Below are 18,485 nucleotides of genomic sequence, written 5' to 3'. Positions count from 1 at the left end.
ATGGAAGAAGTTGGGAACCACCAGGACTCTTCCTAGAACCGACTGGCCAAACTGAGCAATCGAGAGAGTGGGGGAGGTGACCAAAAACCTGATGGTCACTCTGAAAGAGCTCCAGCATTTCTCTGTGGAGAGAGAACCTTCCAGAAGAACAACCACCTCTGCAGCACTCCAGCAATCAGGCCTGTATGGTAGAGTGGCCAGATGGAAACCACTCCTCAGTAAAAGGAACATGACAGCCTGCATGAAGGACTCTCAGACCATGAGAAACAACCTGGTTAATACCATCCCTACAGTGAAGCCTGGTGGTGGCAGCATCAGGCTGTGGGGATGTTTTTAGGCAGCAGGAACTGGGAGACTAGTCACGATGGAGGGAAAGATGAATGCAGCAATGTACAGAGACGTCCTTGATAAAAACCTCCAGAGCACTCTGGACCTTTCAACAGGACAACGACCCTAAGCATGCACCCTAAACAGGTGTGGCTACAGAACAACTCTGTGAGTGTCCTTGAGTGGCCCAGCCAGAGCCCAGACTTGAACCTGACTGAACATCTCTGGAGAGATTTGAAAATGGTCAGATGGTTAATGTTGGCTTTAAATATAATTTTGAACTAAACCTTTTTTCAGAACCTGCTTTTGAAGTTTGTCTTCCTCAGTAAAAACAAAAAGAACAAAACACCAAAATCAAACTGGAGCTTTTATTCTGAAAGTACTGCTGTTTTTAAACTGCTTCCCACACCAACAGAATAATCTAGCAAATCCATAAAATGGTTCTCGAGTCAAAGCAACAAATCCTGTAGCTTTGCTGTGGGTCTGGACATTTTGACTCTTTTGAATTTTCTAAATTAATCCTGTTTTTATCTATGACCATAAAGATCAAGTGCATTTCCAGGAGCCTGGACTGGTCATTTCATCTGCACCACAAACAAAAGAGCTCTTGTGTGAAGATGTGACACACACACACTGAAGAAACAGCCAATCCAGGCTCCTGACTGACAAATGTTTACAGTGAATACAGAAAATGCAGTGTGTGTTTCAGTGTCTGTCAGGTCATAGTTAAAAACAGGCTGAACTTTAAAATGACCCAAATTATCCTGGAAGTGCTGTTTGGACTGAAGACACAAAGGCCTCAAACTGGGTTGAAATGTCACTTTATAACAACTGACTCCTGCAGCAGGTCAGAAAAGCTTGATTGCAGCCGGATGGACGGGTTCAGGCGTTCAAGTACTTGGCGTGGTGCTTGATGTGGTCGTTGATGAAGGAGTAGATGAAGAAGTAGCTGTGGTCGTAGCCCTGCAAGAGCAAACCCAAAGATGAATGGTTTGGTCTGTAAAAATGCGACAAACAGCAGCACAGCTCTTATAAAAAGTGAAACCTGAATCTCAAATAAAAGCATCCCGACACTTTAGAAGCTTGAACCTTAGTACAAAGGCTCTGTGTGAACACATGTTGAGATTTTTACTTTTGATCAGAATATTTTGCAGGTTCTGTGCTCATTTATATAATGTTACATTGAGCTCAGCTGGAATTTGTCAAACCTTGGTTTCGTTTCAATTTTACTGAATACTAATATATCAGTAAGTACTACTATTCAGTACTATTCAGTACTATTCCCCAACTTAAAACCAAAGAGGGAATTTATACTGAAAACCTTAGTAACTGTTGGAGCCTCGTGTTCTGATCAATGAACAGCAGATCAAGACTGTAGTTAAAAATTTTAGGGTTTTTTAAGGTTTTAGAAGATGCAACTTGCTTTGATTAACTCAGGTTCAAATATTAACAGGTTTGGGCTTTGGACCCTTCAGCAGGCGCCACAGCAGAACGTGTTCCGCACGTTAATTTGGCCTTAGATTTGATTTGGCCTTAGATGCCTGGGACGGGGACAAGCACCAGAGCTGTCCTTGGTGGCTGAGCGAGCCCGAACCTGGTGGGGTTGGATTCAAACCCACTGCATTCTGCGTCCCAACCCAATGCTCTACTGCTGAGCCACCAGGGCGCCTTGGTTACAACTTATTTCTAACTTATTTATTTTAGATACAAACATGAACAGGCAGAACAAGCACTGTGGGTACTGACTCCCATCATAACTTCTAACATCAGAACAGTTTAGGACACTTAAAACTGTCCAGTTTGACCAGACGTTTTTAGCTAAAAATATGATGATAGGTGCCCAGACTCCCCCCATCTTACTGTGAAGAAACCGGGCTTTTACTTTGGAAAGTCCAAAGGAACTAACCGGCTGCAGCCTGAAAACAACAGGGATTTTCTTCTCGGAGCAGACGGCGATCAGGTTGTCTGGCAGCAGCTGGCTGGCCGACAGAAACTGGTCATCGCGTCCCTGATCAATGAGGATGTCCAGCTGAGGGCCAGAGTACGAGGCAGCCAGGACGGTGGCGTCATACGCCTGAAAGAGGAGAGGAAAAGCCGCATGACCTTCGATAAGAAGAATCTCAATTAATGTCCAACATTAGTGACTAGTATATGGAGGAGGAGGACACGGTTATTCCAGTCATCACCACCATCAGGACCACATAGTTCTTACCTCCCATGTGGACCTGTCAGAGCCCAGGTATCCAGAAAAGGCCTTCTGTCCCCAGGGGCACTGCATGGGGTTACAGATGGGCGCAAATGCAGACACGGCCTGCAGGAGACGCACAAGCAGATTTCAACATGAAGCTGTTGTGTTTGTGATGTCAGCAGCTGGTTTGACACTTTACAGGTGGACCATGCGTCTGGGCTGACTCCAGTCAGCTACAATCTGACAAAATGCCCCATTTTCTATGGATAAAAGTAAGTTTTGACCTTTTGTTCTCAGCAATATTTAAATTAAAATGCAAGCTACAAAATAAAATAATCCAACTGAAGCTCTAATGTCCTCCTCATGCAGGTCTCCATCACCACAAGTGACTGTGCAAATTCCCACAACTCTGTCTCAAGAGTCCCTATCTCAGGTTGTCCTGAAGCAGCATCTAGTGGCTTTGAGAAGTAAGAACATGCTGTTACTGATAAACCATGTGAAAGAAAACTTGGCATCAGTTTAGTTTTTATCCTCAATTATGTCTTTTAATGTCATGTCAAATGAACCGTCTCCTCTGACGTTCTCTCTCTTTGCTGCCTTGCAGTTCTTTCACTGACGACGGTGGTGAACTAAACGCAACATGGTGACGCAGAAAACCCCACCACCCCCGTCACACAAGTAGAAATGATCCCAAACATGAAGGCCACTTGCTTTTTCTTCTTTATACATGAATATTGTTAAGTCTATCATCTAAGAAGCAGATGTGTCCTGTAAACTCGCAGATCAAACGTCTTTAAGCTGATTATCAGTGGAGGGATGTTAGAATTCAACGGAGTGATGAAGGAAGTCATAAACACGATGCTGTGCTCTCTGATCTTCTGAGGTATTACACACATGTACCTTGTATTTGCCAGGGTTCTTCAGGGCACAGATCAGTGCCCCGTGGCCGCCCATGGAGTGACCGCTGATGGACATCCTGTCTGGGTCGGTGGGGAAGTTCGTGTTGATCAGTTTGGGGAGCTGAGAGACACAGAGGTCATTAAGAACACAGGTTTGCTCAAAGGTTTGGATTGTTTAGGGTAAACAGGTGGCAGGAATTCCACGCACCTCCTCAGTGACATACGAGTACATGCGGTAGTTTGTCTTCCAGGGGTCCTGGGTGGCGTCCACGTAGAAACCAGCTCCTGTGCCAAAATCCCAGCTCTCATCCTCGCCCTCGATGTCACAGCCACCTGGTGCAGGAAAGGGGAGATGGTCCCAGGTCAACACAGTCTAGCCTGACACCTTGGTACTTTCCTATAGTTAATGTTCATTCAATTTGTATCCAACGCATTGCAGCTGTGTCTTACTGCATCAAACTCCAATGCAATGCCAATGATCTAAAACCTGAAGGTCCTGGTTCAAAAATATTCAGTTTATCAGTTTTAATTATTGATACAGTATGAATGAAAGAGTAACTGGGAAAAAATGAGACTTCTGAAACTCAAATGGGAGGATCAACTAGACTGAGGAGTCCTCTTGGTGCTGTCCAGCACCAGTGCTAATTGTGGCACCTGATTTGGATTCAGTTTTAGGTTTAGTCTGGTGACTATTTTTGTTAGTCAAATTAACTAAACACGTTATAGTCTAGTTTTTGTCTATGATAGTTTGGTTGTTTAAAGTTACAGAGGATGTGGGTGTTGTGCTCATCTACTGCAAGATAAAGGTCTTTAAAGGTTCATCTCTCAGCTCTGTAGCACTGATGAGGAGCAACACCAGCAGGTTAAGACAAAACACATTATGTTTTGAGTTCAGAAGGGTCAGAATTTGATCCTCAGGGACTAATGAATAATTGCTGGTCTTCTTCTATGTGTCATGTGTTTTATCAAGTACTTTAAAGAGTCACTACAGTGTCTGAGTTTGAGCTTTTCAGGGTTACAAGCAGGATCGACACAACTACAAATGCTCAGACTTTCACTTTGTCTATTGTTTGGTTATAGACATGATGACACAGTAAATCTGGAGGGTGAAACAGAATCCAGCCTGCAAAATCCATTGTGTTCATCTACATAAGAAGGTGAAGCTGTCATGGAGGAGTTTTGTGAGTGTGTGTGTGTGTGTGTGCGTGTGTGTTCATACGGGGGCTGGTGTCTGGAGCCACGATGATGATGCCCTGCTCTGCAGCAGCGAGTTGACTGCCGGCTTTGGTGATAAAGTTCTGCTCGGTACACGTCAGACCTGCAGAGACAAGGAGCGACAACTGATAACTACAACATGCAACAGAGGAGCTGCTGATCGTGAGTCGCTGGTGGAGTCAAAACTCGTGAAAAACGTAACATCTTACGATCCCATAAACCTTTGTAAAGCACAAGACTTTTGCGATTTTTGTGTGAACTGTGAGTAAATCTCACGAAAGCTCCCGAACCAACAACATTGTGTGCACCAAACGCAGATGTTTCATATTCCTCTCAGAGCTCCAGATGTATTGAGAAACGTTTAAAAGCATTTTGCACCGGGCATCACGTTCCTTCATCATCATCACACACATTTGTGTATTTGAACTCAGTCCCACATTCATGCTGCAATGTGGATTATTCAGCTGCAACAGATGCACCAATCGAAACCACAGTGATCAGCTGTTTCACTGAGCCTTTTTTAAAAACGGTCTTATTTATTCCCTTGCAAAGAGTTTAAACTGTTAGCAGTTCTTTTAACAACTACATTATAATGGAATATAAACTTGTCAGTAGTCAACAGGAACCAGTGGGTTTGGAGCTGAGCTGTACAGAAAACCGAACTTGTGGTTTAAAAGTCCGAGCAGCAGGACACTTAACTTTTGTCTTTTTCTTTCTGAAACTCCTTCACTCTTTGGTCCGCAGCTTGTGGAGCTCTGAGGGTGGAAACTCACCTGAAAGCCAGTACAGGACGGGACATTTGTCCGTCTCAGCTTTGGGAGGCAGGTACACGGCAAACTTCATCTTACATTTCAGCTCGGTGCTGCGGAGAACACAGACAGACAGAAATGACTATGTCCTGGAGACGTGCGGAGACATCGGAAAGCTTTGGACTTTCAGCACACTCATGCGTCCCACCTGTCATGTTCGAAAACCTTCTGGAAGCCACCGGAACACTTGTTGGAGGACACTTGTGTGAGAGCCATGTGTGATCTGTAGAAAGTGAACCAACAGCAGCATTTAGTACCGTGCTCCACACTGCACCACTGTCCCCGGTGTCCCTGTAAACAGATGGGACACTTCCTGCCGGAAGACACTGTCAAAAGTCCATTCGGGTAACTGAACCGTAAAGCTCGCAGAAAAAGCGCTTAAGCCTCGAAGTAACGTCCTACAACGTGCATCACTCATGTGCCGAATTAACACGAAGCGGCTTTAAAAACAGAAGCGTTCGGTTTTACATCTTCATTCAGCGTCTTCTTCCTTCATACGGACAAGAGAGTCAAACGGTCGGATTTCGAATAGAGTTCGGCGTGCACGCCATCAGGGGGCGTGCATGGATTAGCAAGTCGAGTTAGCTCGTGCATGTGTCGTTGGCTGCTGTCTACGAGCGTGCGCTCAACGTTAATGCACAAACAAGTTAAACAGAAGCATCATCTCCCGCGGAAGGTTTAGTTAAACTCACCACCTTGTGGGGAACTGGTATTCAGTCTATGGGTTGCTGACCTCGCCGACACGGGATCCGCAGCTTTCAACGACGTCAGGGGCAGACGGGCTGACGTCATGCGAGCTTCCCGCAACGTAACGTACGTCCGTGGCGTAACGTGCGCGTTCTTACGCTAGATGGCGCCAGTGTTTATTTTTACATTTCCTTTTTTTCCATTTGGGGTCAAAATCATGTTTCAAATGTTTACATTACATTAAATATCGAGTTATACCAAATATTTACAGACTGTTGATTAAAACTAGTAGGAATCATCCTAAAGAAAAATATTAATATTAAACTGTTTATAAATATTATAATCAAATGGAAAGTCTATTTAGTGGAACTACAAAAGCTCTAGACATCCAACAATATGAGCGTCTGCAAGAAAAGGCTCAATGGAAGGTTGTGTACTGTCTTTTATAATGTTATTAAATGTTTATTATTGCAAAATCTAGCTGTCAGATAAATGCAGTGCAGGAAAAACATATAGCTCACTTCAAAATAGAGCGTATTAAAATTAAAGTACTGTGAGACTGTCATTAAATACAGTTTTTGATATATATTAATATGTACATTTTAATATCGGAAAGGCTGAGACATGAGCTGATTATATTTTGAAAGGGGAGAGCTGCTGTTTTAACAAGGTGCAGCTACTGTTACTAGAACATAGACGGAAGCTGGTATTTCCAGCTATTTCCAGCTCTGATTGTACCAGATTTACCGTGAGCAGGCTCCTTCAAAGATGTGTCCCTCATCTTCATTCTGATTTTATTTTTTAGAAGGACGGAGGGGGAAGGCACATTGTTAACACGACTGCATCTGTGACGAATTTTCACCTGTTGTCCCTCTATCAGAAACATAAAGCAGCTAAATGAAAACGAAGGACACAGAAAAAACAATTCAGGCATTTCTTGAAAATGCAACGAATCCGTGCTCACACATACAACCTGTGGAACGATCAGAAAAACACTAAGCCCATGATTTCAGATCTACTGTTGGAGGTTTACATACACTCATCATGGCAATTTGGGGCTTTATTGAGTCCAATTTATTCTGCTACAAATATTCAAGTTTATTCTCCATGTTTTTGTTATGTAAATATTCAGATTTCAGTACCTAAATACCGACACATTTTTCAGAAGTTGACATGTTGTGGAGCTGTTTCAAACTTACGAGCTGCTGTGCTGTAGGTTTAGTCTGGAGAAGGTTGAGTGAGGCCAGAGTTTGTTTATCACACAGGGACAAGTGCTTTTGTCCACACATTAAAGTCTTTCACTGAGCTGACGAAAACCTCGTTGACAGCTTTGTGAGTGTGATGTCCACCCAGTCATTTAGCCACCGTCTTCAAACATGCATCTGTAACCAGTGGTAACCACTTTAAAGAAAATGGGCCACTCTGTGAAAGTAAAACACTGCAGAATGTAATTACTGTCCTCCTGTGGTTGTTTACATTCAGCACAAAGCCTCATTTTTCCCCAGTGATGCTGGTCTTTGTGTATCTGCTCGTATCTGTCTGCGTGTTCTTCTGTTTCCCTGCGCTCCACTATTTATGTCTGTCTCCATCTCCTCTGATTTGCTCCTCATATCATCAGCAGAGTCTGGGCTGTAAATTATTTATTAAGACACACACAGTCCACCACGACTTCAATGTCCTGTCAGTCTCTGTGGCTGCTTCCTAAATTAGGCCGTTTCAAATCATCCGCCGCCCCCACAGCAGCCCCCTCTGAAAGAAGCCGATTTGCTGCTTTCAACACGATTAGAGTTGTGCCTGCAGCCGTGTGCTCTGGAAGGATTCACTTCGAAACTGGTTGTGTGGTGCCCACGAGCTCCAGGACTGTGTCCGCGACCTCTGACCTGTGGGACAGAAGGTTTGACACCAGAACGGGGTGTTTGTTTAGCAGCATTTTCATTGCAGTTAATTTTTAATGAAATCAGTTTTTTGTTTAAAACAAAAAAGCCATATTACAAAAAAGGTGGTTGTATTTTGAGAATCAACTCAGATTATTACAAGAACAAAGTCAAACTAGTTTGACAATAAATTCAAAATACATTTGAAATATGTAAGAAATGAAATGGGACTGTTTTGAAAATCAAAGGATATTTAGAGTATATTTCTGAAATGCATTATTATACTTTCAGATATTTTTAGAATGAACTCAAAATGTTTTGGGAATAAAGTTGGACTATTTTAAAAATAATAAACATATTTGAATACATTTGAATAATTAGAAAATGCCATTGGAATTTATACAAAATGAATTTGTAATATTTAGGGAAGCAAGTCAGAATATTTAGACAATGCAGTCTGAATATTTCAGCAATACATAATAAGGCATTTTCAGAATAAACTAAATATTTTGACAGTAAATTACTTTTTAAATGATCTTAGAATACAGGTATTTTATATAAAATTGAATATTTATAGGGTAAAGGTGAAATGTTTTGGAGAAAGAAGCATATAAGAATAAATTCTAAAAAATAATTAAATGGATATAGGGACTGTATTCTGACTATGCAGAGCTCACATGTATCATAATCAAAGGAATAAAGTTAAAAGATATTAGATTTGGAATATTTTGAAATTAAAGTTAAAATATATTTAAATTTGAGTAGCCAGACAAACATAGATTTGTCTTTTTAAACATAGCATATACAGCATAAGTATGGGGACATTTAAGGACGTCTTTAGATGTATGTATAATCATTAATGAGGAAAAGGACCAGAAGAAGTATTTTACCGTGTGCTGTGTTTCCATGTCACGTTATTGTTAAAGACAGTAATGTCATTTAAGCAGGAGTGCAGAGATTTTGAAAACCCAAAGATCACAGGGTTGAGTTCTTGTCTTTGGACCCCTGAGCAGCGTGTTTGTGGACACAAGTGTGTGATGGGCGTATGAATAATAAATGGACTTTTCTTGATAGGTCATGTTGAGGCTGCAGCGGCCGTTTGTTGATCCCTTTCTGAGGTGAGATGAAAGTTCCCTCTTTAGCTGAGCTGTGTGAGGACACATTTCATTATATACTGTCAAACATTAAAAGAATGTCAGAATTCTGTCTAAAGCCACTGTGGTGACATCGGCCTGTTTCAACCAAAATCTTTGCTGAGGAATCAAAATCACTAAGAATAAGTGCAGTGTTTTATCTGTGAATCAACATTTAAATCCAACTTATGAACCTGAAAATGTATAAAAGCTGAATGTTTTCTTATTCTGCCATTATATAATCAAGTTTTTCATTTGAAGTGTTAGAAAACATGAATAAAAAGTCTCCACTCCACAGTATGTAGGTAAGAGGGTCTATAATAGGAAAACTGTTGTCTACAGATGTGGGACATCTGAGCCTGGATGTGTCTTCGGCACCTGGACCTGCAGTCGGGGGACGATGGAATGTGTGTATGTATGAGTGAACGCTCAAAGAAAGACGTAACCGGAGTGAGTTAAGGTCTGTCAGAGGACATGGGGCCTGACTGGATCAGGACGCCACACTATCAGAGTCCTGGAGCCTTTGATGCAGCACGCAGAGCGAATCAGAGCAGAACGAAAAGGTAAATGGATCGACGCTCCTGTCTGAGCTGCTAATTACACGTTCTAGCATGTTAATCGACTGACGCACCATCGCTTTAGCAGCAGGAGACACAGGCAAACAAGGGGCTCAGGGTTTGACTGCTGCAGGGTAAATTGGGTAATTGATAATAGATGTTCACCTGTCTCATCTATTAAACATCCTGGGGGTCTTTCCATGCTTTTATCAGACAGCTCATTGCCTTAACTCCCCTCAGGTGTTTCACTGTTACTGAGCTCGGAATAATTTTCAGTGAACAGGAGGATGATGCGACACCAGAGGAGATAATTGAATAAGCAGAAGAAAGTTTGTGCTGCGTTTGATTGACTGTCTATTCTGTATGAAAAGCTGACATGAACAGCAGGAACTTCAAACTCAACATGCAAATTATTGACTAAAAAGTTCACTACTACAGGTGGAGGTACCTGATTGATTTGTTCAGGGTAGATTCACTGAGATCACATCCACACACTCAAAGCTGCTCAGATCAACCAATTCAGTTCAATTCAACTTTGTTTATAAAGCGCCAATTCACATCAGACTCAATGAAAAAGACGATACTCATATGTGGAGAAAATCCAACAAATCTCCCTTGAGCAAGCCCTAGGTGATGGTGTCTGATCCAGGATCACTGACAACCAAAGCAAAACAAACACAAAACTTTGAAGGCAGACTAAAGAAAGGGGACATCAACACCCACCGACCCTGTCCAACCTCATCCCATCAAAACGACCAAACAGTATCAAACTCAATCATTATTAAATGATAGGAACTTTCCTTTTATTAATGTAAAGGGAGCTGTGAGGAGGTGGTTGGGGAAGGTGATGGGTGTACAAAGCACAGGACTGTCCAACCACAGTCCCAGTATTGGCGCCTGAGTCCGGTGTCTGGTTAGGTTCAGTCAAGAAAACCACTTACATTAGCTGCTGTATCTGCCTAAACACAAGCACAAAGCGCTTTAATAACACTACAGTTGTACTGCAGTATCGTGTTTTGGCAGAAACTGAGAGAGGACATTTTAATGCTAAATTGAATGTTTTGGTAAACAAGTCTGGTAATGATATGTTCAGTATTGAGGTATTTGCAACTCACTGTTTACGTTACACATCAACATATTGTCATGTTTATAGGAAATATAATTTGGTAATTATGTTTCTCTGAAAAACATAATCGTGTTTGCAGTTTCGTTTTTGAAATAGTGGCACCACGTCGGGAAGCAGGGGCCTGTTGAGGTATGAAGATACTGTTCCTTACAATGGCTTTCGGGTTGATTGATTGATTTGGTTCGTGTTTTTACGCCGGGTGCTCTTCCTGCCACAACCCCCCATTTTTATACGGGTTCAGGACCTGTACCAGGGTTGCTCTCGGTGGGTGGGTTAAGCCACACCTGCTGGGGTGGGATTCGATCCAGCAGCCTTTAGTACTTCCTTACATTACATTAAATAAGAATTGATTTGATGCGACTTTCTACTTCACGGTTTCACAAAGTGCAGCTCTTACATGTCACCAAGCAGTAAGATGCAGTTTTCAATTGTAGAAAAAAATCTTGTGTCTGAACCAAGATGGGGTGGGGGGGATTCAGCAGGTCATTACAGACCACATGTGGTGTAGGAGCAGTTCACTGGGTATATGGTGGTTTCCAACCAAACCACATGGTGGAATGGAAGCCTGTTTACAGTCCAGTGACAATCAAAGAAGCATTTAGGTAAAATCTGGGTTTGACACAATATCCTCTTTGTGTTTAGTGCTGCTGGGTGGAAGACAGAGTCACAAAAACACTCAATTCCCGGCATGGTAGTCAGATTAAGTTTCCCATAGAGCTGCTTTGGTGAGGGTGGGGGTTAGGTTATGGGTAAGCATGGTTGGAATCAGTTCACACTGGATAATGGGGAAACACAAAGGCTGAGCTGAGTCCACATTATTTTAAGAAAACTGTTTGTTTCTTTAATCATTCTGTTGTCTGCAAAATGTTTTATTGAGTGCGAGGTCTAGAACAGGACATGAACTCGTCTTGCAATGGTTCAATTATCTGTAACCTTATCTTATCCTGTTTAGGGTCACAGGGGGACTGGAGACTAATACAGCTGCCATAGAGCGAGAGGCGGGGGGTACATCCTGGACAGGTCACCAAAGATCTCAGGGCCAAACATGAACCAACATGTCCTTAAAATAAAATGAAGATATGTTTGCAAATGTCTCCAAGAATGAGACGAGTGTTTCAAGGATGACATTGTTTGTGATGGCGTTAGAGGACACTGAAAAACTACGAAAGAATCTTTTGATCTCTGCTGAGGCTTGGTGGGAGGACAGTTTCGTTGGGACACAGTCCTTGCCGTAAAAGAGTTGTTGGAAATGATGAGAATCCCTCTGCCACAGGCCGACAAAAGACTGATCTAGCTCCACTGAAAACTGTATGTACATGTGCATTTCAGTCGAGTTGCCTCTCAGCAGGAGACCAGTCCCCGTAGGACCCAACGTTGTCCACAGTGTCTGGGCTAATCACAGCTGAGGCATTGATAATTTATCAACGGCGACATGTTTGGCTTCCGCAGCTGACGAGGACCCTCTCAAACTGACTGGAGTTGATTACAGTTCTGCCAACAGCCTGACAAACAGGATTAATGTGACTGACGCTGGATTTTGAGCTGTCAGGTGATGAGCGGTAACTCTTACGCTGGGATTCTCATCCACACTGCTGGTGGGAGTGTATCAGAGACAGGGGTTGAGGGATTTCCTGTGATTGTTAATGACTTTTACACTTGTGTGTTCAGATTTGACCTGTTTGGTGTTAAAAACACTGAATCTTAGTAAGCATTTTAAAGATACTGTTCCTGCTGCTGGTGTTTCTGCAGAGCCCCTGACTACATTCAGTGACATGTGAAGACATCGTTGGTAAGTCTATTAAGTCTAACTACCTATGCTCTGCTTTGACATCTTCAAAAGGTTTTTGGATAGGAAATGTGTCTGTCGGTGTAGTCACAGCAAGCAAGAAGGACAAAATACAGGACAAAGGCTGTTTGTCCCTACCTTCCCACATGACCTACTACAGCTAAAAGCTGAAAGGCATCATCCTACATCAGCAGGCATCTAAAGTAATTACAAGCATCAAAATGTGTCAGTCATCTCTTACAATGGCAGCAATGGGGCAGCAAGCGTAACACAATTTTTGTTCTAAACAGGCAAGACACTGGATTTCAAGTGTGCAAAGACGGCATTTGGGCTGAGTTTATTCGTTAGTTAGTTTTTAGTTTTACTAAAGCACATGAGGATCACCTAAGACAGTAAAATCCATCCTCTGGGAACCACAAATGCAGACCCATCGTGTAGATACTGAAATTTGACTGGATAGGACAAATGTCAAACCCAAGGAAAGTCTCAAATCATTGAGATTTAACATTTTTATCCACCATTTCTAGTGTGGTTGTATCAGCATTGTAAGCTAAAGCATAAAAAGGGAAGTCACCTCGCTGATTCGGAGCTACTGAATTAACATCACCTCATTTTTAGATTCACATTGTTCGGTAAATAAATTGTGGATCTGGAATTTCCAGCTGCGAGCAAATTCCCTTCAGCAACAACAAACAAACAGTCTTTTGTGTCCGAATTGATTTGTATTCTAACTCCCAGCTTCACATCTCGCTGCAGGCTACGTTTCCAACGTTTATTGCTTAGAATAATGGCTCCTGCATACAGTATCTCAGCATGTGGAAAAAGAAAAGACGAAGATATTCTATGTTTGGAGCTTTGTCTCAGCAGAGCTCAGAGATGGAGCTGAACCAAGTAGACCACATGCTCACACAGGCTGCTCAGACAATAAAAATATGTGTGCTGGACCCCTGCTGAGTTCTGCACTGAAGAGAACTCTTTTAAATCTTTAATTTTGGAGAGAACTGTAAGTACTTTCTATGCTCTTCATGCTTCACATTTATTTCTTGGCCTAACTGATCATTGAGCAGCAGTTGTTGAATCTGTTGGGAATGTACGTTTAAAGTAGTTTTTAATGATGACTTTCTCCTTGTGAGAGCATCTACACTCAACAATAAATCATATGATGGACATCAGTTTTATCTGGAGGACAGACACAAGCAGGTTAATAAAGACCTAAAACAATTTATGCCATTGAAAATGAACTATGTCGAATTAGCAGCAGCTGTAATCGCACCATCGATATGCTGACAATTTTCAGTTAATTACTTTGGTATTGAAAATGTACATATGTGTTAATTCTATTTTTTTTGCTTCCTGCACATCCAGTAAACACGTTTGAGTACAGTTTGGCTTTTGCACCACCTGCTTTTTATGGAGCAACAGAAAGTTAATTAGAACAACCTGCTCAGATGTGGATCTGTTATCATCTTATTTGACAACGGAATTAAATTATATCCAGATCAAACCACAACGAAAACATTTGAGCTGTATTTTGCATCCTACACCTCCTTAAGTAATGACATTCACCATCATACAAAGCCGGCTGGATGAAAGGTCGTGCAGGTGGGTCCAGGGACAGTATAGTGCAGATAAGTTTCTCATTGAAGGCCCCTCACCCCCTGTGGAAACCTTTAATTGAGCTGTGGTGGCTTCAGAATCTCAGGTTGGAAACTGCCCAACGGGACGAGACTTTTCCACTCGTGGAATAAAAAGCTTGCAGTCAACATTTATCACAGAGCTTGGTGAACATTCCTTTATGTCACTCGATGTGATGGATGGCTACTGGAGTTTATGAGTCGTGGGTGCGTAAACACATGTGACCGCCAGCCACATGGAGACAGAGCAGTTTCTGGGAAGTATGGAAGGTTTTGAGGAGGAAACTAACTGTTAATAAAGCAGCGTCTCTGACCTTATTCGAGCTCTTATTTGCTCAGTAAGTTTCCTCCCTCTGATTTGGCCCAGACTGTCTAAAAGCGACTAACAGCCCCCTAATGAAATGGACAATGAAGGCAACACAGACTTCCACCCACATGGCCTCTTATGCTGAAATATATTACACTACCCAGCTGCTTTACGAATCTTGCGGCAGTACAGTGATGAATGCTGCTGCTGCACCTTTAAGACGACTTTCCCTGAAACACGCTGGGAATGATGTGACACAAGTTCATCAGAGATGAACAAGTGAGTATGAGTGACCATCAATTCTAGTACAAACACACTAATACCTGCAGATGGAACAATACAAGTTCATCATCCCCAGACTCTGTACGTGTGGGAAGACATGGACGTGAGCTAATATGGACCAGCTCGACTCTTTGGTTGTCAACACACTGACTTGTTCATTTCAAACTGCATATTATCCAGCAGTGTGAGACATTGGTGTTACCCGAATATCCTCCTCACATGTGCTGTAGCTGTAACCTTAATTTAATAAATTTATAGCACAATCGAGATAATTTAAAAGAAAAAAATGCTGTTGTTGATTTTAATCAGGAGAGTTTTGGAAATATTTCTGGGTGGACACAGTGGTTTTCATTTCCTCAAGGAAGCACAAAAGGCTGAGCAGTTACGTGGAAAAGTGCTACTCAAACGTAAAGAAAATGAGGAAACCAAAAGTCTCAACGTATCAGAATGTGTCAGTTCAAGACGTGAGCATGAACCAAATTAAGCTACAAAAGCATTTACCTGAAGCAGGTAGTGAAGTGGCTTATTAATTATTTCAGTAATGACTGAGCTCCTGTTCAAAGATCAAACAGTTTTATTAGATTTTTCAGAGTGTGGGTCTGACAGGAGGCTCACTCCTCCTCAGTGTTATCACAAAGCTGCCAGAAGAGGAGAAATAAAAAAGCTGCAGGTAAAAGGACATTTTCAGTTCACAGACACTTTTCATCGCAGCACAGTTTAACTCTGCTGTCTGCTGGTCTGTCTCATGTCAGCTCAGCGGTGCTGCTGAATCCAGTGGGGAGACGAACTTCCAGGCAGCTCCACGCATGGTTTTCTTTTGAAAGCCTGTTAAATTCTGGGATCATCTGACTCAGGTTTCCATCAGTCTGGCTTTAACATCCGCTCTCAGTCTGTTCTTCCCACAGAGGTCTGAAAAAATATCCCCGAATGCAGGAACAGAGGAGTTGAAAGGATGAGTTCATTGCTCGCTCTCTGACACAAATCATCCGGTTCTTACTCAAATGATTTCTGACAGAAACAAAGAAAGGTTCATTCAAGATTTAGGAAACATTTTTAGCATTTTATCTTTGTTATTTTTTACTTTTCTCACTTGCTCTATTCTTCCTTCCCTTTCCCCCTTATTTCCTTCCTTCCTTCCACTCCCAGCTTTTATTGCTCCCACTATGAAATATGATTTTTTTAAAAATGCTTCTTTCAGGTTTTCTCTCCTTGCTCACTCGGTTCATTGTCATTCTTGCTTCATTCCCCCTTTTCTTCTCTCACAATAATTGGTTTGAATTCTGAAATTGAGCACTTAAAGTAAACATTCAGATAATGGCTAGTTCTCTGATAATAGCAGGGGGAGAAGAAAAGTAGCTGTATAATGACTCACGTGTTACATTTAGCCAAACGTACCGCGTGTTTCTGCAGTCAGCACAACAGAGTCAGACATTTCATGTGAAAAACTGCCATTTTCATCAGTTTATTTTATCATATTGATTTTATTGTGCTTGTTGTTGCCTCCGTTTTATGTAGATTTTGACATTTAAAGCACTGGAAATAAAGTGTGTTGTTAACCTTATTATTACAGTACTGAGCTGAACCATTGCATGTGTTTTAAAGGAAAAGTTCAGCATGTAAAGAAATTCCATATTTAGTCCAGACCAGAAATAAAACCTGTGCTCACTGACTGTAAAGTATCTGGCAGCTCACACCAGCATGGAGGGATGAATCTTTGTTTGTTCCACGTTAACAGTTCGTAGAAGCCTGGTTGTGATTGACATGCTGTGGACATCAAATGGCATCATCGGCAGCCCAACACAAGTCCTGGCCTTTCCAGACCTTTTCCTTTGTCCTCCACCCTCCACATCTGTATTCAGCTGAATTCTAACTGGAGGGAGAACAAAATGGGTCCAGATGGCTCCAGATTTGGATTCAGCTGCAGAGCTGGTGGAGGCTGTGGATTAGGAAATCAGCCAAAGTACATGTTGAGTGTGAAAACACACGAACCACGAGATGAATATCAGATAAAAACAAAAAACAAAAAACAGTGTGACGACTGTTTCACGTGTTCAGGGAAAATGAAACCACAGTGAAGCTTGTGTGATATCTGCAGATGTTACCGAATTATACCCACTGTATTCATCTGAAACCTTCACGAGGTTTTCGTTCTGCTTTTACATGTCTCACACCAAATAGTCAGACAGCTTGTGATATGAAGAGGTTAACTTCTCCATCTCGAATAACTGGTGTTGGTGGTAAAATGCTTCACATGTGAAACGCAGGTATCAACACCATTTCATCAGACATACAAAGTTGTATGAAATATCACATTAATTGATCCAATATGTTCTTTGGGATACAGTACATTTAACTGGAAATGAATGTTTGGAATAGTAATACTGACTAGTCCATACTGAGTTATACAAAACACATCCAGTAAACATTTTCCAATAGCTGATACAAACAAACCTTAAAAGTACAGAAACTCCAACAGAAAATCCAACAACAACCTCATGTGAGCTGAGAGAAAGTGAATCGCAATCTGATTCTCATCTTTGAACCAGTAGCTCCTGAAAAAAGGGTGGGTCACATACAGATTTGATAAAATGTTACTTTAGGTGAATATTTATTCGATTGGACTAAATATTGAAGGACTCAGATCAGTGATTAAAAATAAATAAATCTGGACCTGAACATTCCATAGGACAGACATGACTATTGCACATGTTTCCAAACCTAAACCTGGTCCTGACCGTCATCCTAAAGCTCTGTTTGGTCTTCACAAAAAGATAAACACACACAGCTCCGGAATGGAACCGTGGTGCTGGTCACTGAGACCTGAGTCTGACCCTGTCTCGCTCAGCTGTCATGTCACAGCCAATTACTGCCACTTCCTGTGTGTCTGACAGCTTCAAGCAGCCAATCATAGACAATGTCAGTCAGGAGTCACTATTGCCATAGCAACCAAATGCCACATCAACGCAACCGGACTCAAGCAAATGTTTCTGTAAACACACACACACACATTTTGTTACATTATGTGCACAGAGCATTGTGAGGACTGTCAGATGGTCTTAATTGCTCACACACACTCTCTTCACCATTTGTTTGATTGACAGCTCCCTCCCTGGCTCTGTCAGAGCAGCAGGAGGGAATAAAAAGGTATTTCATTATGTTGGGCTTTAAAGCTTTGAACGTACCCTGAGCTCTGTGTGTGCTCATGCACAAATCTTCAGTCCTCCAGGAGGGGTTATGCCCGAAGCTCAATGTAGGCCGGGAACTTGCTTGGGTCTTTTCCACCCTTTCCAGTGTAAACATCCCATAATGCAGTGAGCTCCATCATCTCACAACTGCAGCTGGATGTTTACGGTTTTTCTCTGTCTTCATAACTGAGTGGTCAAACAAGCAGCAGTTGCCTGGGATGAAGGTCAATAATGAAGGCAAACGATAGACTGCAATTTCCACATTGGTCAGTGCAGTGTTTACACCTCCAGAACTGCTGGGGGCGCTGTCCTACATGGTGCCAGATTTGCTACGTGGTCATGTTGCTGCTAGCAGCAATCGACTGTTCATGGTTTGACCGCTGGTGAGTGTGTCGGTCTAGTTTTAATGATGTTCAGCAGGCTACAGAAACGTTCCAAAAGAATATCTAGAGGTTGGAGTTTAGTCCACTTTTGTC

General features: G+C 42.1%; 1 protein-coding gene across 3 annotated transcripts; it reads right to left on the bottom strand.

Annotated features, from left to right (window-relative positions):
• Positions 1-681: 681 nt before the first annotated feature.
• esd (esterase D/formylglutathione hydrolase) lies at positions 682-6,245 on the bottom strand. 3 transcript variants are annotated; one of them, XM_067515167.1, is made up of 9 exons: positions 6,131-6,230; positions 5,587-5,661; positions 5,403-5,491; positions 4,634-4,732; positions 3,623-3,747; positions 3,416-3,535; positions 2,540-2,638; positions 2,234-2,401; positions 682-1,290 (listed from the first exon to the last, which is right to left on the bottom strand). In XM_067515167.1, exons 2-9 carry the CDS (start codon positions 5,652-5,654, stop codon positions 1,210-1,212), a joined length of 849 nt encoding a protein of 282 aa, XP_067371268.1. In that variant the 5' UTR covers positions 5,655-5,661; positions 6,131-6,230; the 3' UTR covers positions 682-1,209. The 3 variants fall into 3 exon arrangements, with proteins under 3 accessions (XP_067371268.1, XP_067371269.1, XP_067371270.1); XM_067515168.1 differs by having other exon boundaries at positions 6,134-6,209; XM_067515169.1 differs by lacking the exons at positions 5,403-5,491; positions 5,587-5,661 and having other exon boundaries at positions 6,131-6,245.
• Positions 6,246-18,485: the final 12,240 nt, after the last annotated feature.

The sequence above is a fragment of the Channa argus genome, chromosome 9 (genome assembly GCF_033026475.1).
Source record: "Channa argus isolate prfri chromosome 9, Channa argus male v1.0, whole genome shotgun sequence".
NCBI lineage: Eukaryota > Metazoa > Chordata > Actinopteri > Anabantiformes > Channidae > Channa > Channa argus.
Note: the sequence above shows the minus strand (reverse complement) of the source record. Positions and strands in the feature narration are given on the sequence as shown.

What these genes read in the sequence shown, in the direction of transcription:
- esd (XM_067515167.1), bottom strand. Translation starts at nt 5,654, where the DNA reads ATGGCTCTCACACAAGTGTCCTCCAACAAGTGTTCCGGTGGCTTCCAG. An exon ending in GGCTCCAGACACCAGCCCCC is followed by an intron (nt 3,748 to 4,633) that starts GTATGAACACAC and finishes TTCCTGCACCAG; the next exon opens with GTGGCTGTGACATCGAGGGC. An exon ending in TTGTTTTCAGGCTGCAGCCG is followed by an intron (nt 1,291 to 2,233) that starts GTTAGTTCCTTT and finishes TTGCTCTTGCAG; the next exon opens with GGCTACGACCACAGCTACTT.